This window comes from Coturnix japonica, chromosome 30, assembly GCF_054131305.1.
Source record: "Coturnix japonica strain WE chromosome 30, WE-NBRP24, whole genome shotgun sequence".
Taxonomy (NCBI): domain Eukaryota; kingdom Metazoa; phylum Chordata; class Aves; order Galliformes; family Phasianidae; genus Coturnix; species Coturnix japonica.
The window spans coordinates 1,026,418-1,053,220 of record NC_140692.1 but is presented as its reverse complement, the minus strand read 5'-3'; the positions used below and the strand labels follow the sequence as shown (position 1 = coordinate 1,053,220).

The window sequence follows — 26,803 nt, the reverse complement described above, 5'->3', positions numbered from 1 at the left end:
CTACTATTTGGTCCATCCACGCTCTGCAGGAACACACAGGGCAGACTAGAGTTTCTCCTCAAGGAGTGCACCATCTGCCAAATATTTGGTGCACAAAGCAGGCAGAGAAGCACGTTGCTGCAGAACAGCATGCAGATCTCCAGAGCATGAACTAGTATTCAGCATCTTTTGTGAAGCAAACAGGACAACCCTTCTCCACAGAAGAGCTCACTGTGCTGCAAGATTAGCACCCCCAAAAAGGGAAAGGCACCCTCTGCTTTTCTTACCTGTCAGCAAAAACAAGTTTTGCTCTTCTGGACTTTGAGCTCTCTGTAGATGGAGCAGAAACAGGAGGGCAGTTCGATGAATTGTTCAGAATCTTCTCCTGAAAGGAAAATGGTCACCGAATCATGTCAAGACTTTTTTTTTATTTTTATATTCTCAAAGACAAAGAGGAATTTACTGTACACATTTTTCCCATGATTTCACACTCTGTAAGCAGTAAGTTCAGTTTAGTAGCTGCTTTAGCTGCCATTCACCATACAATAACACAGTTTCCCTGAGGCTTTCATCTCATGCTGGCACAGGGGATGACACAGAGGCTATAATTAAGCTGAGCCCTACTACACTAGGAGATCTCCCTTATTGCTAAATCATGATTTTCCACTCTGAACAAAGAGGCTATATATACTTCTATGACTTCTCATGTCTTTCAACAATAAACTACTGAATGTCTCTGGGTAGAAAAGATTAGTATTTCAGAAACACCAACTTCAAGGAGAAATAACAGCTGTCTTCACAACATGCTGCCCTTGCTCCCCTTAATTTTACATGGCTCAATGTGACACTTCAGGCTAAAGAAGGGACATCAAAACATCTTGTGAATTCTAAGTGAATCTCTTCTCACTAGATCAACAGCATAAGGCAATTTCCCAGCTTCAGTGTGCTTTCAGTTCTTTGGAGTCATCGTGACCGAAGGCCAATTACACAGAGTATTTAATAACCTGCCTTTATCAGATCCTTGCTAATTAGAAGGATCTCAAAGTTGCGAGGCACTGCACTTGCACAGCAATGCCCTAACTACCAGTGTAACATAAAACACCACCAAAACATGCAGGGAAATGCAGCATTTCCAAAGTATGAAAAGAAAAACATCAAACAAGTTAACAGCTGGTTTAGGGACAGTTCTATGCTGATGAATAAGGAAAGGCCAGAGCAGCAGTCTATGATGCAAATCTGCTATCTACAGGCTTCCTGTAAGTGCAGACACCGATGCACACAACCTTCCCAGGTTTCTAAAATTTCACAGTAATGGCATGTAAATTAATCCAGCAGGTCTCCCAGTTTAAATATTGCATGGACTCCACCCTAATGACTAAGCTACTTTCTGCCACTGCCGATGGCAATTTGCTGCTTCACTCCTCCCCAAATCAATTACCCTTCCTGAACACTTCAGAGCAATCAAGGAGAAATGGTACATTTGGAATCCCAAAGATAAAGGTGAAATCCCTCCGACTTGAACATATTACACTCAAATCTGGTTATACAACAGAAATTACTCTATGAAGATACCCAGATGTGCTCACAAGTTTACTCCTCTCCAGTAATACACATTTATATACTAATGAAAAAGCACATTACATATCATGACCTTACACTATCATCATCTTATAATGTTTTTGAAACCCTTCAACTACATATGTTCTTAATCTAAGTTGCTTAAAAAACACTTTCTGCATCACCTTTTCCACAGTGTTTTCTCTACTCTAACCACAGAGAGCTCTGTACCATCCTGATCTGGAATCAGATGAACCTTTCTAGAATCCTAGGGTGAAAAATGAGAGCCACAGCTTTGTATCTCAGCACTGTGCACGGACCCAGCTCCTGTTCTCCTTAAAACGAGGACAAGATCTGTACTTGCTCCAGCGACATAAGAGTAACCTCATTATTCATTCAGTGTGAGCAGATCTGTAGTGATATTTCTCATTAACAAATTAAACAGCAAATACGCAGCATCTGTCATCAAAAGATGACTAAATGCACTTTAGTAATTAACATAAATATTTGGTAGGAATAAACATTAGCATTCGACAATATCTCCTAAGTTATTTTCCAATTTAGAGTCTAAGCACCACGGTACGAAACAAGGCAAATCTGAAACTAATTACATTTCAACAACTGCAAATTATTTAGATGACACTGCACGTCAAAATGCAAAGCCAAGAAATAAGTTCAAGGCATTCACAGAACAAGCCCTTTACCTTTGTTTCTTTAGCACTGCCAGAACCTTTTCCCTCTATCTTCCTCTGTTTAGAAGATGAGCAGCTTTTACTGCCACTGCTGCTGTCCTTACTAACATTGCTGCTGGACTTCAAGGATGATGACTGACTGGCTGTCCTCTTCCGGGACCCGTGCTCTTGTTTGGAATCCTTCTGAAGGACTGGGGCAGCAGGAGATGGCAGTAAATCCTTCTCTTTAACAGCACTTGGTTTTAAAGACCTGGACAAAATGAATACATTCAGTTTTGTTTTTTACTTTTCAAAATAGAAATAAAACAAAAATCCAGCATCACTTCTTTTTTTCTCTCCACACCCTTCCCCCATTTAAGCCTTTTCCCTCTCCTTTCCCACCCCCCAAAAAAAAAATAATAAAACAAGATTTTTAATGTTAAACATAGCAAGACAGATTCAGAGGAAGCAAATTATCACCACAGTAACTAAACGTTACGAAGCCTGATTAAACTAGTTTTCACCACTTTATCTGTTCTGACCTGAAAACGCAGAAGGCAAGTTCTAACCATAAAACCACATCCCTCAACAGTTCTTAAAAACACCCTAAACACTTGTAATGTTAGAAATGAATGCCAGCATTAGCGCCAGTCTGTCTATTGCAGACAAGTCAGCCTAACAGCTCAGAAAAAAGATGGCCCAGATAACTGTTCTCTAGAATCCATTGGCCTTTTGGTACAGTCTTACCTTGGCTGCTGAGGATTCCAGTTGCTAATTCTGGCATCCCTTTTCACAGAGAACAGTACACAAAATAACTATTTACATGAAGTTTTTGAAAAACCATCTTGTTGCATTTAACCAAGTGCCCTTCAGAAAATCACACCAGCAACAAAACAAAATATCAGGACTAAAGGAAAAAAACCATGACAGACGAGCATCCATTTTTTCTACATTTCTTAACAGAAACAAAGAAGGCATTTAACTCAGAAAGACTTCTAGCATCTGTAGCCAGAAGCTGCAGCTTCTCACACATCAGTAATTCAACAAATATTCGCTGTAGAGAATTTTTTTTCCATGATATAATTATATCAGCTGTCTGTTGTTTGATCTGAAAAAGGTGAACCCTTCATAGTAGGGTTTACCTAGTCAATATTTTCAGTTATGGATATGAATTTCCACCAACAACTAATGGAAACTTCAAACTGAAGAATCAGAAACCATGAAATATTACCCACTGATTAGTAAGGAGACATTTTGTTGTGGAGGAAGGAGAAGAAGGTAAGGGAGAGATGGATACAGGCATGAGTCTTCTCCTTGATCACTCTGAGCCTTCAGTGCTGAAAAGACAGGCAAGATACTCACTCCCTACTGCTAGAAGTCTTGTGTCCTGATGGAGCTTTTTCTTCCAGTTTTGTTTTCTTGCTTTCACTGGCTCTGTTTTCATCCTCATTCTGAATACAGCAAACAAGAAACACATCCAGATAAATGTCTACATTTACAGCTTCACGAAGACAGTAATTTTTCACATTTAACGGATTTAATTCAGTGGGCGTCTTGCAGCGTACAGAATAATACCTGTACAGGCTACAGAAACATCCCCTGAAGCAACTACCTTGTATCATATATTTGAAAAGTGGCAGTCTCAAGTTGTTCATTTTATAACACGCATATCACTATGAAATAACAAAAATCTGCCAAAGGCTTTGGTACGAAATCAGATTTTATGCTGGGGAGTCAAACACAGGTGTCTTATGAATGCCAGGAACTGTAAAACCCATGGAGTCTGTAAGAGATGTCGAAGACCAGATTTTTATATAAACCTAATCCTAAAGTTGAAGAGTTTAAGAGGATACACAATCTGTGCTACCTCCAGGAATGCAAGCTACAGTGCTAACACATCTAAAGGTACAACCCTCTGCCTTTCATGAATGAAAACTCCAATATTCCCTATTACAACGGCACAGGAAGGATCAATTTATTCTACATAGAATAGGTAGGCAAAGTAATCTCCTAAATTACTGAGCCACTGCAGTGAGGTATGACATTGGTTACTGGGCCATATGCTTAACCCCTTTAGCAAGATACTAAAAGGCTAAGATAACAGGCAAGATTTTATTTACGATACTGTTACCTGTTTATGTTTCCTTTTGCCTTTTGTGGAACTCTTATCAGAAGGCTGCTTCTGAGATTCTCTTGCATGCTTCTCTGGCACATTTTTCTTTTCCACTTTGGGCACATCAGCATCCTTGTAAGGCTTCTCTGGTATTCTTGATAAGAGGCTCAGGTATCCATTTTGTGAAGGTACCCACTTCACAATAAGTGGGTACCTTTCATCAGGATCGCTGAGTGGTGAAAGAAGCTCTTTCTCTTCCATAGGAGAGAACATTCTTTGCCGAAAAAAGCTGTCATCCTCCTCCATGGAAGATTTAACAGGAGTCCTATTGCTCTCGGAGTATTTGGGTGTTTGTGATGAAGGAGGCAGGCTTTCATTTTCATCTGAATCAGAGGATGAGGTATCTGTTTCTATGAATTCCCTGGATTTCTGGGCAGATTTGCTTGAAGCCTTGTATTTCTTTTTCTCTGTTGTAGGCCGAGGGGAAGATTTGGGCTCTTTCTTTATATTAGGTTTTCTGGAACCTTTAGTGGCTGCCTTATGCCTGTTTGAAGGTATGTTTGTTGCCATGTCTACTGGGGTTTCACTTTCTATTTTAAGACCTCCTCTAGGCTCTTCAACAGATGTCTTTTCTGCTTTCTTGGGCTGCTTTTTACCCACGGTCCTCCTCTGTGTTGAGCTGTCACTCTGGGCAGGTGATTTCTGCGTGCCACGACTGCTCTCTGAGCCCTTTTGGGTGGGTTTGGAATCTCGCCCTGGTGTTGAAGAAATCGAGTCCTTGGATCCGCTTTGATCAGCGTACCCACTTCCTGTTCCCTGATCCCGTCCCTCTTTTTTGTAGCCTTGTGAGGATGGGATGTTGCTGTCCACAGAAGAAGCTGGTGACACTTTATGTGAATTAACTTTGTTCAACCAGTTATCCAGTTGCCACTTGTTTGTTGGCGGTGGCTCCGGCTAAAAACAAATTTCAATAAAGCACTGTTAGATACAGTGTTTCACGTGGCTTCCATCTTTTCTGCAGCCCTACTGTGCTGCAAGCCAAATCAAGCGGTGCACTCGAGCATCTGAGGTCAGTAACTAATGAAAAATGCATATAACTACAGATAGCAGGTCTGCTTTTTCCTTCAATCAGAAGAACTGCAGTCCACAGGAAGCACTTGCTGCCATGGCATTCCAGACTAAAAGCTACTGGTTTTTAAGCTACTGTTCCCATGTCTTCTGCACTCCAACAGATAACTATGGTAAAAATCACCTCAAATAGCAAATGTGTGCTTATAGAAAATATAGTTATCATGTCAAATTACAGGTACTTTAGCAAAAGAATATGTGGAAATATGTGGAAATAATTCTACACTTGACAAGTTTTTGTTAAAAAAAAAAAAAGAGACCGAGAACATGTTCATTTTTTTCTGCTTTTAAAACTCAGGATTAATGCCTGATGACAGCCCAAATGCGTGACAAATCCTACCTCAGGGGATGCACTCTGTGATGGTTCATTAGCTTCACTATCACTGGAACTGCTTTCACTTTCAGAGTCAGATCCTGAACTGCTTTCAGACCCACTGTGGCTGCTTGAGTCATCCCTTGAATTATCTGCTCCTTCACTGTTATGTTGTGAAGGTTCAGAACTACTGAAAACAAAAAGGAAGAAAAATAAACAAACATTACTCAGTGCAAAGGCATCCTGGAAGTTCTTCCATTAGGAAGAATAAAATGTAATATTTTAACTAACATTTGCTAAAGAGTTCAACTGAGCACAATTCACCTTGTTCCCCTCCCCCCTTCACAATGTTGTCAGTATAATATTTGCAGAATATGTGTTGGCCACTGATTAAACTCTAATCACCTTCTGGTCTAATCAAAGACAAACAACTAACAATGATTTTAGAAACGAGATCAAGCCAGAAGCGCTGACTGGACCAAACATCACTACCATTGGATTGCAGCATAGAAAGTAAAGGAATGCCTACCTTCCAGGTGTGCTCCTTGGAACTGTTTTATCACAGTCCTGCAATTAAGAAGAAGAGCATGAGGCATCTAGAAGCATATGCAATTACATTGCAAAGTATTGATATCAAGTCTTAAAGATTCTAAATACTTAGCCTGAAGAGTGCTCTAATTCAGAAATACAGAGGTTTAAATTTGCCTGCCTTTGGCTTGTACAAAAGGAAAAATAAATCACAGTTCTTTTATCCAAGCTTTTACCACAAACATGTCATCTCAGAACCCTCCATATTCTGACAGTAGTTCTGAGATTTCCTATTTTCTCCACTCCCCCATGCCATGTTTTAGAACCAGATGATACAAATTTTTACTGTGCTATTCCAGAAATGTTCCATGCCCCAGTAATTAAACAACTAAATGCACCATCTTCAAGTTTTCCATGTGAAAAAATAACAAACAGCGGAACTGAGAACAGCAAAAAAAGCAGCATGGACTTCTGCTGGGTAGCACAGACTCAAGAGGTATGTTTAATTCAGCAGGCTGAACACCATCTCTGGCTGGAGATGCACAGAGTTAATATTGCCAAGGAGCAAAAGATACGATAAAAATAAAGGAGCTGCTAGACTTATAGTTACAGAAACAACCTGGGAGTAAAAGACACACACAGCAGCTCTTATCCCGAACAGTTGCTGCATGGACATCTGTGTGCCATGCACTCTTTAGCCAGCACAGAACATGAGGGGCTCTCCCTTAGGTGGCAGCCCATTGTGTGTGTTTGGAAACTGACTCTGTTTCCATTCCACATTTAGAGAAAGCCCATTTGAAATCATCAAAGCATGAGTCCCTAGGTAAAAAAAAAAGTACTGTTCTCACAAAACCAGATCATTTTCCTCACATTTGCATTTTAGAGTACCTGAAGTTTGTTTGAAAACTTGCTAATTGTTTTTCGTACCTCAATTGCAAATTCTCCTTCAGCTGTTCAGTTTGCTGTTGGACTACTGAACATTGCTGATGTAACAAACCATCAATACACTTGGTTTATTCTACTGAATCTTTGGTATCTTGTGAACATACCTGCTCTCCATCGCTGTCTTCGCTACTGCTAAGTTTTAAGTCATCTTTCAACATACTAAGTAAGTAAAAGGGAGAAAGTGAGACAAGTTTTTCCATGTAATTTAATTACATTCAAAGCACTCTTCTATATTCCAACAAGTTACTGTTTATGCTACAGAGCTGGGTGTGTGGGTGAAATCCACAAGTTACCATTTAAAACATTTAATGTCTAAGAATGGCAAGTTAAGTCATTCTTTAAAGAAAACTACGGGCTGTAGTGCTTTGATTCCTTTGTTCGTTCTTTAAAGTTTAGAAAGGAATTCTGACACGTTTTACTAATGCAGGTGGAGCTAAAACATCTGCGTTCAACCTCTTACACACCACGGACAAGAATACTGTTTCCCATTGAATTAAGAAATGTGATTGCTTCATGTCTAGTGGCAAAATCCCAACTGTTCGACATCATAAATTTTCTACTATTCTTCAAAGGTATAATTGCTCCTATTTAGGGTAGTCATACATACACATACTATTTCATGACACTGAAAGTACAGGAACACAAAGAAAACATAGTGGGGTATTTGTGCTTATTTAAAAACACCTTCGTTACAAAAATAAAACGTCTTACTCTGTCTGGTTCGATTCACATCTGGAGAAAGAAGATAAGAAAGGATTAGAATACTTCCCAATTTCACAGTACAGCTGTTCTACTTATAATCTGAAAAGAAACAGCAACCTCGAGAATCTACTTAGACATCTATTTTCAGCTGCTACCCTTATCAAAAGATGCATTTATCTCACTTTTTAACGCTTTCTTAACAGAGCACAATCGCTTTATCGGAAATTCTATTGACACAGCAAACATCTCCTCACCCCTCTTCCCATGCACCTCACTTTAACTAATGTGAAGTGCTAACTCCAGTTCTTGCACCTTCCTACACCCTCCCATTCTGGAACCAGCACAGCCCTTTCATAGAGGACTACACTGCTATAACAAAAGAAAAGCCAAATGATGAACTCCTACTGCTACCGCTTATTGAAGTGGCTGTGTATAAACATCTGAAACCTCATGTTTTAAGGAACTGACATAGTCTATAATAAATAAATAAATGAACAAGCCACTCTTCAATTATTTCCCATTTCTTTCTCACAGATGATTTGTTTTTTAATCTTATTAATACTAAAAATGTAAACAGAAAAACTAAACTTCATTTCGTAACTGCATCACAGCAAATACTAACTTAGAATACCTTCAGAATCTGCAGTTGCTTTCAGTAAACATTCCATCAGGTGGAATGGGCATTTTTTGTTTGGAAATTGTATTTAAACAGAATGTAATCAATTTTCAGGTATGAATAGGGCAGAAGACAGTTAGATTCTTCCTGCTGCTTTTTTATTTTTTCTTTCTGATGTCTGATTAATGAAGCATAATGTTAGGTCTGTGTACACAACTAATAAAAATGCCTGTCAGTCACTTAAGAGAATGAGTAACTACTCGTACAAACTTAACTAGATCTCAAACTTAATTTACTGTCTCCTCTAATAACAGAACAGTTCCTCATCCTATTTGTGCAACTGCAACAAGCTGCTTCCAGCTGACAGCTTAGCAATGCACGTTTAGTAAATCCTGTCCCATCCTGCCCATTCTCACACACTGATACACTTCCAGCTCACCAGCCAATTCCTAGGGCCAAACTCCTGCTCAGTATCCTACAGCTGAGAAGAAAGCAGGGGGATGGAAGGAAGGCACAGCGCACCTGTTACACCGGTGTGCCATTATTTGCCCTACTGTTCCTGAAAATAGGTTGAAATCAACTTTTTTTTCCCTCTCCTGTCAGTTAAGTGTAAAGCATGGCCAAGAGTGTGCAAGAACTGACACATTCTGGTAAAGAAACAGCTACTTCCAGAATCTTTTAAAAGTTGACTGTTACGTGAGAAATGTTTTCTCAACTGCTACTTACGATTTGGATTGATGGCCATTGGATGTTTTTGATGAAGGATTATATCGTTCTAGAAGGAAAAAGAAATAACGCTGTACTCTTTTGAACACAGACAGCAAAACAGTCACTGCAAAGTGGACAGAACTAAACAGGCTTAGCCAAACAAACTCAAGAATGGCGGAGTGAACAGGAGAAAGAGGGACCAGCTGACGTCAGGTGCAGCCTCTCACACACTGACCAAGTGAGAGAGGAGCAGAGACAGACTGCCAAGAGAAGCAATGACCTTAATCAAGAAAATCTAGAAGGCTTTTTTAAATCGTTGCTGTCTAAACCAACACACAATATGTTTCTGAAGGTGTGAAAAACTTCTGCTTCTATCAAGGTAGGATACAAGTGACAATCCTTAAGTAAAAGAGGATAGGTCTAGCTTAGATATTAGGAAGAAATTCTTTAGTCAGAGTGTGGGGAAGCCCTGGCACTGCTGCCAGAGAGCTGTGGGTGCTCCATCCCTGAAGCCAGGCTGGGTGGGACCTGGGCAGCTTGGTCTGGGGGGAAGCTTGGAACTGGATGGCATCTAAGGGACCTTAGAGCCCAAACCCTCCCATGAAAATTATTCTATTACCCTCTACATGCTGAGGAGATCAATTAAATCAAGTTTTTAATCTGTTTCAGCATTCCTACGCAGCTTTTTAGTGAATGAAAAGTCTTTAAATCCAAAAAGCAAACTCATAAACCAAACCCTACAGTTAGAACACTGTGATATAATCTGCTTTTTGGTTTGTCTTCTTTTTCCTTCCCTGTTCTTTAGTTCTAGTAAATTACTAAACATAGCACAACAGAAACAATATCTGAGGTTGTTGGAAGTGTCACAGAAAACTGAAAATGGAGCTGAGAAATGGTTCTGTGTTTTTATCTATTTGGCCTCCCTGATGACATACCTAAAGATCAGCTGTTTCCAGAATGTAACCTATTGGCTAGCCTTATGGAATTAAGTTTTAATTTGTTTCCTTAATTCCCCACTGTATTAGGAGTTTAGATTAAGCTGCTTGTGAATACCTAAGAATAAACCATTCCGCTTTTACTATTTAATCTGTTTAATCACTTTGACAGGGACTGGTAAGACTGTTGGAAGGCAACAGCACAAATCTAATTCATTTTTGCCAGATATGTTACCTGGTTAAATGCTTCATTTCAGTAATATTCAAAATGAAGACACAGTCAAATAGGAATAAAAGGTGCATTTGTCTAGACTTTGGAAATACATTCTGGGATAATACACTCAAGAATATTAACAATTCTTGAGCAGTTCTCTTCAATTTTCATATCCATAATGCGAAAGTGGACAAGAAAAAGGAAGAAAATGCATTGTGCTTTTTCTATTAAAATATGAACTTCGTTGCTTTCCAGCATACCCAGGGGTTTTCTCTGTGGGTGTTTTCACACTCAGCTATTTTCAATCATATCAACCAAGGAAGCCTATTTTTCGAGAATTAAAAAAATAACAACAATTTAAAGAAACAATTTTATTTTTTTCCCCTTTTCTAGAAGTTATGAGTGAGTTACACAACAGTTATTAACTTTCCAGTTCTCAGCAAGAAGCCACAAATAAAATCAAGTGTTTATTTCATAAGTCTTGAGAAAATACGGACAATTTTTACGTGCAACCCATTCCATTACCAGCCTGGAGAGGTCTCATGATCTAATGGCCTGACTTCTTAAGGGGTACTAAGAATACTCAGTTGTAACAAAAACACTGCACATAGGAAAGGAAGTTTAATGTACTTACTCTGTTCTCCAGTGCCAAAACTGGACTGTTGAGACTCCTAAGGGAACAAAAGATCACAGGAGTTTTTTCAAAGGGAATTTTAACATCTCAAAAATCATGCCATAATCAAGCTATTGTTCTGACTTTAAAGGATGGCACATATCCTTTAAAAAACAACAACAAAACAAAACCAACACCTACTCCCAAAGAAAACCAACATGCTAAAAACAAAACCCAGTGGTAACAACCAAACAGAAACAGGGAGCCCTTTCCTGGGCCCAAGCTGCCTTCCCCAGCAGTGACAGAGCAGCGAGTACATGGGAAGAGCATCCTTAGCTCATCTGTCCCACTGACCCATCTGTCCCTGCTTGCTTGCTTGGAAGATGGGCCACGTGCAGTTGTCATACACAGTACCTGAATCTCCAGAAACTGTGCAACTTCTGCAAACCCTATCTTCCCTTTCTCACCTTCATCCAAATCCTCATGTAACTGAGCAACCTGGCTGTATAAAAGTGTCATGGTTTGAACTAAAAATCCACCTGCGTCCGTGACAGGGGGCCGTGGGCCCCGGAGGGGCCCTGGGCCGAAAGGAAAAAGTTAATTAGGAAAAGAAAACAGCGGCAACGATCTAAGGAGGCACACTTATTTACTAAATACTATATCGAAATACAGGATAATAAAATATAATATAATATAATTGAAAATTGAGCTAACGAATCAGACAAAATAAGAGAGAGAATGAGTCCCGTAACCGAGAGGCCTACTGTGAAATTTAGGCGAGACGGTGAAGGCTCCCACACACTCCCCTGAACGCCAGAACTCGAAAGACACATCAGTCTGTTCTGCGACAGAGTTAATATAGAGTCCAGGTCCCGTGACCCATCGTGTTGTTCCCTGGGAGATGTAGTCTTCTTCTGTAAGTTGCAGATTCAGTAAAATTATTCATGCTTTATATGATGTTATGATGTGGAATACTGATAGCAAAAATTACAAAATTATTAAACCATGACATTCCACCCCTTATTCTACATCATTACATTATGTTTATACATACATACACACTCATATGTATAATTGTGAATAATCAGCAACCTTATTTTCCTCAACAATTTATATTTATTCCATACAAATCCCTAAGTTGAGAACAAAACTCTATAACCTAACCTACTATTTATTAATTTTGAGAAAATGGCAAAACTGCCAGAAAAGGAAAACACGTCAGCGGTAGAGGGGAAAGGCAGTGCTAGTAGGGCGTCCCCCACATCAAGGTGCACTCATCCTTTCCCAGCCACCACAGCAGATTCCCTTTTGACTTATACTTCTTTCCATGTGTGCTCTACACATGCATGGCCAGTGCAGGATATAGAGTCCAGATGGAAAACTTGCTTACAGAATGCCTAATTAAGGTATATAGAGAAAAGTGTTTCCTTAACATTAATCCACTCTATCTTAAGTCCTATACCTAATTGAACTATTCTGTACCTACTAATTGAAATATTTTCTGAGACTCTACCTATATATCTACAGGAAAAATCATTGGCTGCACTCCCCCAACATCAAATTCCCTTGTGGTACACATTGGACATTCCCATTTTTGTCCATCACCCACCACGTGCACCCAGGTCCCTGGGCAAAGACAGTACCCCGGAGAGGTTTGCCCTTTCCAGACGCTGGAAGGACCCAAACTGTTTTTCCCAACACACTTTTTATGTGTACTACAGGAACCTTATCTCCCTCCACGGTACGTAGGGAGCTGGATTGGTTAGGACCATTACGATTACTAGATCCTCGAGTGTTGACCAACCAGGTGGCTTCTGCTAAATGGTTCTCCCAGTTTTTGTACGTTCCACCACCCATTGCTTTCAACATAGTTTTCAACAACCCATTGAATCGTTCAATCTTACCAGAAGCTGGTGCATGATAGGGAATATGGTAAATCCACTCAATGCCATGATTTTTGGCCCAAGTGGTTACAAGAGAATTTTTGAAATGAGTCCCATTATCTGATTCAATTCTTTCTGGAGTGCCATGCCGCCACAGGATTTGCTTTTCCAACCCTAATATGGTGCTTCGGGCGGTAGCATGGGGTACTGCGTATGTTTCAAGCCACCCAGTGGTTGCTTCCACCATGGTGAGTACATAACGCTTACCATTGCGAGATCGTGGCAAGGTGATATAATCAACCTGCCATGCCTCTCCATATTTATACTTTTGCCATCGCCCTTCCCCCCAAAAAGGTTTCATCCTCTTGGCTTGTTTAATTATGGCGCATGTTTCACAGTCATGAATAACTTGAGCAATAGCGTCCATAGTTAAGTCCACCCCTCGGTCTCTGGCCCACTTGTATGTCGCATCCCTTCCTTGATGACCTGAAGTCTCGTGGGCCCACCGAGCTAGGAATAATTCACCCTTGTTCTGCCAGTCCAAGTCTATTTGAGCCACCTCAATTTTAGCAGCTCGATCAACCTGATGGTTATTTTTATGTTCTTCAGTAGCCTTACTTTTAGGCACATGAGCATCTACATGGCGCACCTTTACAACAATGTTCCTTATTCGGGCAGCAATGTCTTTCCACAGTTCAGCAGCCCAAACAGGTTTACCCTTTCGTTGCCAATTATCATCTTCCCACTGTTGCAACCACCCCCATAAGGCATTTGCCACCATCCATGAATCAGTATAAAGATGAAGCATTGGCCACCTCTCCCGTTCAGCCACATCTAAAGCCAGCTGAACAGCCTTTACCTCTGCAAATTGACTTGATTCTCCTTTACCTTCAGTGGCCTCTGCAACTTGTCGTGTGGGGCTCCATACAGCAGCTTTCCATCTGCGATGCTTCCCTACAATACGACATGATCCATCTGTGAATAGGGCAAATTTCTTTTCGTTTTCTGGTAGCTCATTGTATGGTGGTGCCTCTTTAGCACGTGATACCTCTTCTGTAGGTGGTTTTTCAATTTTTTTTACTCTCAGGCCAGTCCATGATCACTTCTAGAATTCCAGGACGGCTGAGTTTTCCCATTCGAGCTCGTTGAGTAATTAATGAAATCCACTTACTCCAAGTGGCATCAGTAGCATGATGGGTGGAGGGAACCTGTCCTTTAAACATCCAGTTTATTACTGGCAAGCGAGGTGCTAGAAGAAGCTGAACCTCTGTCCCAACTACTTCAGAAGCAGCCCGAACCCCCTCATACACGGCTAAGATCTCCTTCTCAGTCGGAGTGTAGCGCTCCTCAGACCCTTTATATGCTCGACTCCAGAATCCCAGGGGTCGGCCTCGGGTCTCTCCTGAGGCTCTTTGCCACAAACTCCAAGTGGGACCTTTCTCTCCAGCAGCAGTGTAGAGGATGTTCTTCACATCCTGTCCCGTCCGTACTGGCCCCAAGGCCACGGCACGGGCTATCTCTTGTTTTACCTGCTCAAAAGCCTGCTGCTGCTCAGGACCCCATGAGAAATTATTCTTCTTCCGTGTTACCTGATAGAGGGGGCTCACTATGTGGCTGTAGTTTGGGACATGCATTCTCCAAAAGCCCACTACTCCCAGAAAATATTGGGTCTCTGTTTTGTTGGTGGGCGGAGACATAGCAGTGATTTTGTCAATCACATCTGCTGGGATGTGACGACGTCCATCTTGCCATTTTATACCTAAGAACTGGATTTCCTGGGCAGGCCCCTTCACCTTGCTGCTCTTAATGGCAAAACCAGCTTTCAAAAGAATTTGGATTATCTGTTTTCCTTTCTGGAAAACCTCTGCTGCTGTATGGCCCCACACTACAATATCATCAATATACTGCAAGTGCTCAGGAGCATTACCCTGTTCCAAAACAGCTTGGATCAATCCATGGCAAATTGTTGGGCTGTGCTTCCACCCCTGAGGTAAACGGTTCCAGGTATACTGAATACCTCTCCAGGTAAAAGCAAACTGTGGCCTACATTTTGCAGCCAATGGAATGGAAAAGAAGGCATTAGCAATGTCAATGGTAGCATACCACCTAGCTTCTTTTGACTCCAGTTCATACTGGAGTTCTAGCATGTCTGGTACAGCAGCACTTAATGGAGGTGTGACTTCATTCAGGCCACGGTAATCTACCGTCAGCCTCCATTCCCCACTGGTTTTACGCACTGGCCATATGGGGCTGTTAAAAGGCGAGTGAGTTTTGCTAATCACTCCCTGATTTTCTAATTGGCGAATTAGCTTGTGAATGGGGAGCAATGAGTCCCTATTGGTGCGGTACTGCCGTCTGTGAACCACTTTGGTGGCAATTGGTACCACTTGGTCTTTTACCTGGAGCAACCCCACAGCAGAAGGATCATCTGACAGGCCAGGTAAAGTTGACAGCTGCTTAACACCGTTTGTGTTAACAGCAGCTATCCCAAAGGCCCATCGATACCCCTTGGGATCCTTAAAATGTCCCATCCTAAGGTAATCGATTCCCAGTATACATGGAGCCTCTGGACCAGTCACAATAGGGTGTTTTTGCCAGTTTTTACCAGTGAGGCTTATTTCGGCCTCCAACATAGTCAATTCTTGAGAACCCCCAGTCACTCCATGGATATATATTGGTTGTGTCCCTTGGTGACTTGAGGGCATTAGGGTGCACTGTGCACCAGTGTCCACCAAGGCTTTATATTTCTGTGGTTGAGATGTGCCAGGCCACTTAATCCACACAGTCCAGTATACTCTGTTGTCCCTTTCCCCCCCCTGGCTGGGGGCAGGGCCCCTCTATTGTTTACCTCGGTGGCTTGCAGCAACTGGAACTTTCCCCCTTTTGGAAGAGTTCGCCTTGGTGGTTGTTTTGTACTGTAATTCTTTCACTCGTGCCTGAAGTGCAGAAGTGGATGAATTATACCACCTCTTTATATCCTCCCCATGATTACTCAAGAAATACAACAAAGCAAAACGTATGGTCTTATCGTTGTCATTTGCTTGAATATGAGGACCTCTCTTTTTTATGGTTGAGATTTTCGATGATACGGGTCGAGAGGAACTCATGTTGTTTAGCTTTTTCAATAGGCAATCGTGGGAATCCTGGTCCCCATCATCTGGTACCACCATGGATCCATCTACATCAGGCATGTTAGTCAACATGTCAATAATTTCATTTTGTGTTCCCTCCATTCTGTTTAACCTTTCAGCTATTTTGACAATGGCTGAAGTATAACGATTAACTTCTGTAGTGCTTATAAATAATTCAAGCTCCTGAAGTTTAGCAATTAGTTCATTAACAAGGGGTTTCCTTTCCCCTTGGCCATATACTAATGCAAGTGCACTGGCATGCTTTTCTGGAGCAGCCCTTGTAAAGTCACGCCACATTTGTCGTGGTACACGGACTATCTCAGGATCATGTAATTGGTTCGGGTCATTGCGGTTGAAGTGGGAGCTGTATAGCATTTCCACCAGAGCACTTTCTCTCAAAGTTTGGATGCCTTTCTCTATATCAGTCCATTTCCTTTTCTCAGGCTCCAAGTCCCGTTTAAAAGGGAATCTATCTCTTACCGCTATCAACATCCGCTTCCAGAGGGTGTAGGACTGATCTTGGCATGTGCCAATACCTCTGTCCACACGTGCATCTCTGGAAATGCTACCCAGTTGGCGAGCTTCATTGCCATCAAGCCACACACTGCTGGCACCATTGTCCCAGCATCGAAGTAACCAAGTGACCATATGTTCTTTTGGTTGACGTGTGTAATCCTTTCTTAGATCCCGAATTTCACTCAGTTTTAAAGATCTATCAATAATGGTCGTAATACTTTGCTCACCTTTTGCTCTATCAAGAGTCCCAGGTGTTGATGGTGGTAACTGTGTTGATGAGGCTGCCCCATCTATAAGTTTGGACTCGAGAAATTCTCGTAAAGAAAATCTAACTTTTGGCTCCTCTTCATCTGACTCTGACTCTTGTATTATTTCCTCTAGGTAACCCTCCTTCTTTTTCCTCTCTCCTAACTTCCTCTGCTCCTCATACTTCTTCTGCTCCTCTATCATCTTCTTATACCCCTCTAACATCCTCTGCTCCTCCAACTTCTTCTGGTCTTCTGACTCCCCCTGCTCTCCTGAGTCCCCCTGCTCTCCTGAGTCCCCCTGCTCTCCTGAGTCCTGCTCTCCTAACTCCCTCCGCTCTTCTAACTCCTTCTGCATTTTCTCTAACTGAGTTGAAAATTGTTTTACTTTTCGCCCTCTTACAGGGGCAACCAACATTGTATCTGGTGCCCCTGGTAGTTGGTCAAGGTGTGGTACATACGGTTCAGACTTGGGGATGTTCCCCTTGGACTGGAGGGTGCATAGCTTGGATCGGAGGAGATCGCGCTCGAACTCCAGGGTGTCGAACTCAGCCCTGAGGGCGTTGTACTTGGACTGAATTGTGTCGAACCCGGACTCGAGCGCGTCGTGTTTGAACTGGAGAGTGTTGCGCTCAGATTGGACGGCATCGTACATGGTCTGGAGGTTGTTACGATCGATCTTGATAGCATCGAACTGAACCTTGAGGTCGCTGTACATGGACCGGAGGACATCTCGCTCAGATCGGAGGGTGTTACACTCGGACTGGAGGATGTTGTGCTCAGACTGGAGGGCGTTGTAATCAGTCTGGAGGGTGTCACGCTCCGACGGGAGAATGTCATGCTCAGACTGGGGGCAGCTATTCTCAGTCTGGAGGACGTTGTGCTCGGACTGGAGAGTGCCGTGCTCGGACTGGAGAGTGCCGTGCTCGGACTGGAGAGCGTCGTGTTCGGACCGGAGAGTGTTGTGCTCGGACTGGAGAGCGTTGTGCTCGGACTGGAGAGCGTTGTGCTTGGACCGGAGAGCGTTGTGCTCGGACTGGAGAGCGTTGTGCTCGGACTGGAGAGCGTTGTGCTTGGACCGGAGAGCGTTGTGCTCGGACTGGAGAGTGTCGTGCTTGGACCGGAGAGCGTTGTGCTCGGACTGGAGAGCATTGTGCTCGGACTGGAGAGCGTTGTGCTCGGACTGGAGAGTGTCGTGCTCGGACCGGAGAGCGTTGTGCTCGGACTGGAGGGTGCCGTGCCCGGACTGGAGAGCGTTGTGCTCGGACTGAAGAGTGTTGAGTTTGGATTGCAGGGATTCTTTCTCATACCAATATGTGTCTCGTTGATGTAGGAGGTCTTCTCTCTCAGCTCTGAGACTCTCTTTCTCATACCAGAATGAGTCTCGTTGTTGTAGGAGGTTATTTCTCTCATCAAGGAGACTCTCATTCTCAGCCCTGAGACTCCCTCTCTCAGCATCAAAAACTTCCCTCTCAGAAATGGTATTAAATAAGGCCCGATAAGCATTAGCTAGGCCCCAAGTCATTTGTGCCTCCTGAGATCTGCCTGAGCCACAACATTCCTGTCTCAAATATGCGGTCAAACTCTTGGGATTCTTTAAGTGTTCAGGAGTAAAGCTCCATGACACTAAAGATGTCTGTCTTCTAAAAGTCTCTCCAAAGTCTCTCCACACTCCCTGCCACTCAGTATTCTCTAATTCTAGGGAAGACTTCCTCCTGAGGTTATAAATCCAGATACTGAGTGAGATCACTACAATAACCAACAGTAAATTCAGGGAGATTAATAAGATTGACAGTGTGGTCCACTGGGACAACTGGTCAGTCGAAGACTGCTTAAAGGATGCAAAGAAAAAAGGAAGAGCACGCTCAAAAACCACCATTTCCGTACTATTAGTTGCATTAGTTGCATTAGTTGCATTAGTTGCTCCCTCTGGAGTTGCATGCAGATACCAAGTAAGCGTTGATAACCATGCTTTCAAATCATTATACATGTTTACAATTCCATAGGAAAAAGTGGCTAGCTTAAACATGCTCCAATATGTTTGGAGCATCACAAAAGAGGAACTAATGAAATGCAGTCCCTGGTAGAACAAACTTACTAGAGGGAACATTTTTTTTCTTTTTTTTTTTTTTCTTTTTTCTTCAATAGAGAGAAAAAAAACTAAAAGAAAACAAAGCTCAGCAGTGTTTATAAAATATACCGGAGTATTGGCAGTCCGCCTGGACTTTCAAGGTCAAGCTCGCAGGCGCAGAATCGCAAACCTAAGATAGCTCCTTAACAAAGAAAAACAACTTGTAGCTCTGTTAAAAGCTAAAAGAGCAACAGAAGAAAACACAGAAAAACAGCAACTCAAATTGCCCGCATTCTCCACCAAAATCTGTCATGGTTTGAACTAAAAATCCACCTGCGTCCGTGACAGGGGGCCGTGGGCCCCGGAGGGGCCCTGGGCCGAAAGGAAAAAGTTAATTAGGAAAAGAAAACAGCGGCAACGATCTAAGGAGGCACACTTATTTACTAAATACTATATCGAAATACAGGATAATAAAATATAATATAATATAATTGAAAATTGAGCTAACGAATCAGACAAAATAAGAGAGAGAATGAGTCCCGTAACCGAGAGGCCTACTGTGAAATTTAGGCGAGACGGTGAAGGCTCCCACACACTCCCCTGAACGCCAGAACTCGAAAGACACATCAGTCTGTTCTGCGACAGAGTTAATATAGAGTCCAGGTCCCGTGACCCATCGTGTTGTTCCCTGGGAGATGTAGTCTTCTTCTGTAAGTTGCAGATTCAGTAAAATTATTCATGCTTTATATGATGTTATGATGTGGAATACTGATAGCAAAAATTACAAAATTATTAAACCATGACAAAAAGCCAACAGACAGTGATAAATACCTGCCTCGATATACAGTGGATTTGCTGTCTATGAAACTAGCCTTGAAAGACAGAGCCTCGCCAATTCTAGCACTGGTAAGATCTCTGTATTCCTGTTCCAGAAAACCCAATTCTGCCTCCTGAAACACAGTACGTTATCAAACACTTGAAATGTTAAAAAATAAATAAATAAACAAATAATCAGAGAGTATTGTGTTACTGAAAACCTACTTCTAAGCTAGTGTGCCATTTTAAAATAGGACCTTCCTGACCTCCTTTTAAAATGAGGACAACTGCTGACCTTACGCATAAAAACAGAGAATGTTTGAGTCAATTCACCAAGCTGATAGATGTACTCTGTGACAGTGAATTGCAGGGGTTTGGGGCACAGCTGTACAGCAGTCTTCACAAACAGCCAGCTCAGTGACGTGATGCAATTTATAAATGCAGTTTCCAATTGTAACTTCATAAACACACAAAAGCTCTACATGGCAAGGCATACTTACATATATCTGACTTCCTTTAACATTTTTATTTCAAAAGTGGCAGCAGTTGAAATCATGACTTGAATGAGTATTGTCAGTGGAATGGAGAAAGAGTGCAATTTTCTCAAAAACAAAACCTCTTAGGGAACTTTAAGATGTTCCCAATGCCCTTCATCTTTACTGACTGAAAGAAGAGACATTAAAATCAACCTATGGTTAAACTGCAAAGTCAAGATCAAGTTGCAGAAGTCTTCTTACTTCAACAGAGAGCAAAAGCCGTACTCTCTTCAGAATACAAACTGATTCTTATCTTTCACACAGGTTCAATGAGTACAAGCATGATTCCTCAGTTTCCTTTTTCCTGTCAACTAAGACAAGTAGGTAAATACTTGATAAAAGTACCTGATAAAATGTAGGTAAAACCAAAAAAAAGACCCTACAGTAATCAAAATACCACATATGCAGAACGACTGCGCTGTGCTGAGCACAAGATGAGTAACTGGGACTGTTCTCATCAATGTACATACCATAAATTCTACAGAAAGTGTCTGTCTCAGTGCTTACCTCAGCCAGCTTCCTATTTCTAAGGCAGTATTCCAGTTAAGGGCACTTTAACGAGGTGTTATGCTTAAATGTGCAACTTCTTCCAAATAACTCACCATCTATTTTGCCTCTGAATACACGTCTCTCAGAAACTCAAAGATTAATAAAGAAATAAACAGAAATATATATTTTTTCAAGTCCAATTTCTTGAGAAAGAAGAAATTAAGAACATTTTGAAGGATGGAAATGCTTTTCACAAAAGCACAGCAGATTGCTGAAGTTAAGTGGAAGACACTTCAACAGGTAAGAAACCATTGCTTGGACTCTGACACAAAATGGTGATTAGAATGGTAGTCAGGTACATAATTCTTACCTGTCCATTTTTGGTTTGGCTGTGGTGAATAGGATCCATTTCCATTTAATATCTGACAACCCAGGTCAGACCTCACTTTTAATTCTCAGAATAAAGTTTCTGGATCACAAGGATCACAAGGGATCGACGCAACTGGCTGCTGCCTTCACAACTACTACAGCACGGGACACTGAGCAAACCCAGAGACCAGTGCACCTCTTCAGAGATGTCTGCAGGTCACCGCTCAGGTACACAGACATAACAGCTGTCAGTGACATCACACTCCCTGTTCTATGATGGAAAGATTCCATCCAATAAGAAACAGCTGCATTTCTGAATATATTTTACAAGCACACCAGTCCTCCTGCTCTGCATTTTTTGACTGTGAACCCCTGGCTTTAAAGACTTACACAGGATGAAATTACAGAGCGTTAGGTGATGGGATAACATTTTTATCAAGAGTCAGGAATCTGTTTTTCACAGCACCCATAAAACTTTTTATGACCTATTTTCATGAAGTTTTATCTTCTGATTCAAAGACTTCCTGATAATTATAAGATATATTTATAGTAATGCAGACAGGCCCCAGTCAGGATTTTCGGTCCCTGCAAACACTTGCTGCACACAGGGAAAATGATCTTATGCCAGCAATCTTAGACATAAAATCCACCCATCCACCAAAACGAGCCTCATTTTCTACATGTAGGCAAAGTGTACCAGACTTCTGCACACAAGAGAAATGCTGTGAGATGCTGCAGCATATAACTTGTAAATAAATAGAAAGTTAAGGAGAATAAGATTTTCTAGAACAGTGTGGCTTGATTCAAGTAAACCAGCGCTGTGTTCAGCCTTCTGAATTCTGTTCCGGGTCTAGGCTGTACAAGCCTACGGCTCACTAACTTGCTGGAATTTGGAGAAATCCCACTGCCAAGAATGACAGAGGGGAGAAGGCAGAGGAAATTACAGACTTTGGAAACAGAGAATTTGACAAAGTTCCATGGCTAAGATGTACGCACACAAAATAAATAGGCTGGCAGAAAGTTGAAAGGCTCAGGGCAGCCATACATGGAATTTTTTCGCAAACTTTGTGAAGAAACAGAATCCAAGGTTGACAGATTCAGAAAGAAAAACACAGCCTCCCTTTTGTGTTCAGACGTCAACAAGGCTGTGCAATATTATGCAGTTCCTATCTGCAGCACAAAGGCCTTTGTATTTCTGCACACTTTCTTTCCCCCCCTGAATCAAACAGCCACTGAGAGAAGAACGTAGGCAATACAGGCTGCTGACACCAAAGCTGCCCATAGCTCTGGGCTACCCAGGCAGTGACAGTACCAGGACCATCCAACCTTCTGTCAGCCTGTGGCACTTTGGTGGATGTGCACTTACAACACACAGCCTGGAACATTTGGCCAAAAAGCAACCATGAGTTGTAGTCGGAGCCTTTTGGAAAGCTCCATTCACACACTGCTCTGAATTCTTAAATGTTGAAAAGCTGGATAACTTAAAAAGTAGTCTGTCTGTGTGCTTCAAACAAAGAAGTAACTAACAACTCTATTAAAATCTTTGATCAAATTTAAATGCAACTTTGCCCAGTTATCATTTTCTCATTTTATTTCATATGGCCAACAAAGTATCTGTGAAGAAGATTTATCCTTCAGCCTGGGAAGACACAAAAACACCCAGGACACAGAACTCTAAGAAAAGCATTATTTAAAGCATTGCTTTTTAGGGAGGCAGGTGAAAGGAAGCAAACTAAAATGTCAGCCATATCTACTTATCAAAGACTACCAAGGGCTGAATGAAAGAACTGCCATTAGCAAATAAAAAACCACTTCTATGTGTTCTTCTGCATACAGGCCCCTTTAAAACTGCCCTCTTGATTGCACGTCAAATAGGATTTCCTATACAGAGGAGATTACCACTGTCTTAGCAGAGGCTGAGAAGACACCTGTTCATAGAAAATAATGACTAAATCCCTACAGGCAGAGAAGAGAAGGAAAAAGACCAAAATACTTTGCAATACTTCATACTTATTTTGACAGTTTACACTTATTTTGATAGAAAGAAAGCCAAATAAAAAGTGTCTATTGATGCCCAATCCATGCTTATTCTCTAAAAAATGAAGCCGTTGTTAAAATCTACACAGTCAATAGAGTTTTTAGTCCCATGCATTAGAAGGTGAAGGAAACAGGCAAGCAGCCACACAAGTGAAAAATACTAATTAAATGGCCTGAAGATCCCTGTATCTTAAACCCCTACAAAGAGTCACAGTGACCCAATTCTCCCCAACCAACCACAGTAATGCAGTTCTTTCCCTCCCTCTGCTCATCTTTTTCTCCCTCAAATTTCCTCTTTCCCCTGAGAGGCAGATGAATTACAGCTGACTTCAAATAAATGGATCAATCACTTCACAAACTCAGTTCTGTTATTTTCTTATATTCCAATTCTCATTCTGGGCAAAGAAAGTGGATTTATTTAATCTGCAGCCAAATTCTAGGCCTTCAGCCAAGTTTCAACAGGGATTTTAAGTAGTACTTCTGTACAGCACCACTTAAATTGACCAAGAATAGTTGAAACACTAACCAGTGCTTCAAAGAATGTATAGGTGAGCTGCATGGAAGACTTTAAGAACTGTAGACATTGTCACCTTAAAGTCTATAATGTATTGGTCAGACAACGCTTTACTTAGCAGTAAAATAACATCAGCTCAACCTCACCACTCAGTTATGTAATTTTTAATTGGTATTTATACTGGAATAACTTGTTGCCAACACAGTTATAGGGGTTCTTTCCTGAAAAACCAGTTGGGGTTTTTTCTGTTGTTTCTTTTTTGCCCTTCAAATCAGTTTTACTGTATCCCAACCAGCTTTAGTTAGCTTCATACTTGTAGGTTTTAGTTATCAGGCACAGCAAACAGAAGGGAAGACAGGAATCAAAAAACTCACAACTTCCCTCCTGAGGGAGAAAAGTCTTCAGCTGCAATGTTTGACCTCCCGCAAACAAAACAGAGATAAGGGAATGGCTTTGTTTTCAAAGTGAGTTTTGAACTGTATAATGAAAACCTTCAATGGTACCACTTAATGACCACTGCAGCAGAAGCAGAAAAAAGGTTTTTTCAAAAAATAAATTATCTTGTCTCATTATCCCTTTCCTCCCTTGAAAATAGTCCCTGCTTCATAAGTATTAGCATAAATCTGCCTATGGAGATGATTAGTAACTAACTGTCCATCCTTAGTTTCAATAGTTGCTTAAATGCTGGTTAAGGTGACAACTGGGACCTGAAAAGATTTCAGATATAAACAGATTTGTAGCACATATTTCCCTACAATTTCCACTACAAAATAAAAAAACACATTTGTACAAATGGCAGAAACTCACAACTTTGTACGGTTCAGCAAAGAGAGGAGAGTTGGGTGGAAAGGCTTCTTCACCCTGCTGGATTTCTTGATTTCGCCTTTCCCTTTCTTTCATACGCAGCACATTTCGGTCTTCACGGTTCATGTTGCTGCAAAAAACAACCAACAATTCCCTGGTCACAGAAGGAAAGAGGAGGATGGAAGCACACCCTGTTCTGCAAGAGATCCCAGGCAAGAACCCCCCGTTGACTGCAGCTCCTCAAAACTGAAAAGAAGTTTGTCCAGCTTAAAACATTTCACATTTAGAGCAGCTATAACCTACAATCTGTTCCTGACAGGGACAGTTTATGCACTTAAATAAATAAATCACAGAGTCCTCAAGCAAACAACTGGAAGTTGGAGCCTTCAGCTCTGTTGGCACTGCGATGCAGCAGTCAGGAGTTGTCCAGGCTCCAGGAAATCCAGAAGGATCGGCCCCTCTGGTAGCCCAACAGACAGCACACATTACAGTGCTCTACTGCAAAAATGTAGATCAAAAACATAGAAATCTCACATATTACAAATCTTCCTTGGAAGCCTGGCCTTGCTGCTTGCATTAACAGCAACGTGTCAAATTGCAGAAATGCAAAATCCACAAACAAGTCAGCAATGATTTCCTTTGAGGTTCATAAAGCACCAGGACTTACAGGAGTAAACAAAATAAGGTATAAATAAGGTCTCTAACTCTTTTTTGTACGTGTCATGCTGTACTTTGCATTAAGAGATTTATAAAAGTGGCTTCTTGATCTACAAAATGATGGTAGGTGCATCCAGAACATAAATACTATTCCAATTTAAGTGTAAAATGAAAAAGGTGTCTGCTCAGAAAGTCATTATTTCATATTTTCAGACAGCTGCCTGATTATTAGAAATACAGCATCATAATCCTGCCACAGAGCTCATCTGAAAGCTCTATGAAACCAGCTGTTCCATTCTGGGCACAACTTCCACCTACCACTCAGCTTTTAAAAAAACATTATTTGTGCTTTTCACCTTAAAATCATTTGAGCCTTTCACTGCAGTTTCTTACTCACTTGGCTTCATTTTTTCCTACTGCTCTGCCCACAGGCACATCAAAACCAGAAGAAATCCCCGGTGTAAGTTTAAATGTGTGATGCTTTAGGGTGTGAGTTTGTTGCATTTCCCTGAGATACCTGCACTGTAAGCAAGCTAAAAGCATCAGCATCATCCAACGTGATGCTGACATCGAGCCTAGGAATGTGCTAACTTTTAACGTACATATGAAAATCACTTCTTCTCTAATTGTGCTAAAATCAGTTGAACTCATGCAACTGCAAGTGAATGCAAGTCTGCCAGCTGAGGGAGGGCCCTGCACGCTGCAATGCAGCCAAGCTACAAACTACAACCAATGTTCACAGTGATGGCAGAACGTAAACCTGCCTTGAAAGTTGGAGGTATAAACAGCTTTTTCTTTTTTCCTCCTTCAGATTTCTTGCATATCCAAGACTTAAACAGCAACAAATGTCAGACTTAATCACAGATAGTGACCTGTTAAAGCCAACCATTAGGATCTATGCCATTTTACTATCAAAGGCAAAATGTTTGGCAGGGAACAGAGTATCTACACCTACCTGTGGGTAGTTCATTCAATAAAAAGCACTAAGATAATGAATCATATGCAGCTATCCTTTTAGAAGATAATTACACTTTACAAGTAGAGAGTTACACTTTAACACGAGGATCTTCACTGAGCATCACCTTTCAAAACTGTATCAACATCTGTTGAAAAAAACAAGTGTACTATACAAAGATATAAAAACAAATATAAAGGGAGTTACAGTGCTATTTGAGTATAAGAGTAAAAAGGTCAAAAGAGTCAAAACAGTTTAAATCTGCTCTCCACTAAATATCCCAAGACAGACGGAAAATTTGATTTAATATGCTGTTACCCTTTTTTTCCTCGCAGTACATTTCACTTGGGTCTCTCAATATGCATTATGCTACATTTATATTCCTAGTTAAAGAGTCATAACTTCTTCAGAGCGAAGAAGCAGCAAATGCCTGCCATGAATCTGTGCAATGAAGTGCTCCTTAAAAAATCAAAAATGCATGAAATGATCCAGAGCTGAAAGCTGAAAATCATCCATGCCAACCTTCAAAATTACCATTGTGTTTACAAATGTCATAGGAGAATATGATTTTAGTTCCCAGGATTTCCTGTCTTCACAATGAGAAAAATATCTGATATTTAGCCAAGACTTTGTCTTGAGGCTTGTATACAGAGTCATGTCCACAGCATGTGAACATTTGGGTGAACACTTCCAAGGCACAGCACGCATGCCAGTGCAGCTAAGTGCAGCTCAGTGCAGCTGACCTGGCCTCTGTTATC

The 26,803-nt window shown here is 41.3% G+C and overlaps 1 protein-coding gene across 3 annotated transcripts in view; it reads right to left on the bottom strand.

The window, feature by feature from the left end:
- The window catches only part of LOC146755754 (AF4/FMR2 family member 4-like), a 45,194-nt gene that overhangs the window by 9,837 nt on the left and 8,554 nt on the right, over positions 1 to 26,803 (bottom strand). The window contains exons 2-12 of one of the 3 annotated variants that reach the window (XM_085525273.1): positions 24,437 to 24,563; positions 11,044 to 11,080; positions 9,279 to 9,327; positions 7,946 to 7,966; positions 7,339 to 7,393; positions 6,291 to 6,328; positions 5,789 to 5,948; positions 4,339 to 5,274; positions 3,570 to 3,658; positions 2,241 to 2,478; positions 267 to 364 (exon numbers count right to left, since the gene is read on the bottom strand). In XM_085525273.1, the coding sequence (XP_085381399.1) occupies positions 267 to 364; positions 2,241 to 2,478; positions 3,570 to 3,658; positions 4,339 to 5,274; positions 5,789 to 5,948; positions 6,291 to 6,328; positions 7,339 to 7,393; positions 7,946 to 7,966; positions 9,279 to 9,327; positions 11,044 to 11,080; positions 24,437 to 24,559 (1,844 nt within the window). In that variant the 5' untranslated portion in view covers positions 24,560 to 24,563. Of the gene's footprint in view, positions 1 to 266; positions 365 to 2,240; positions 2,479 to 3,569; positions 3,659 to 4,338; positions 5,275 to 5,788; positions 5,952 to 6,290; positions 6,329 to 7,338; positions 7,394 to 7,945; positions 7,967 to 9,278; positions 9,328 to 11,043; positions 11,081 to 21,079; positions 21,230 to 24,436; positions 24,564 to 26,803 lie in introns of those variants that run through there. The other 2 variants (XM_085525272.1, XM_085525274.1) reach the window with 2 other exon arrangements.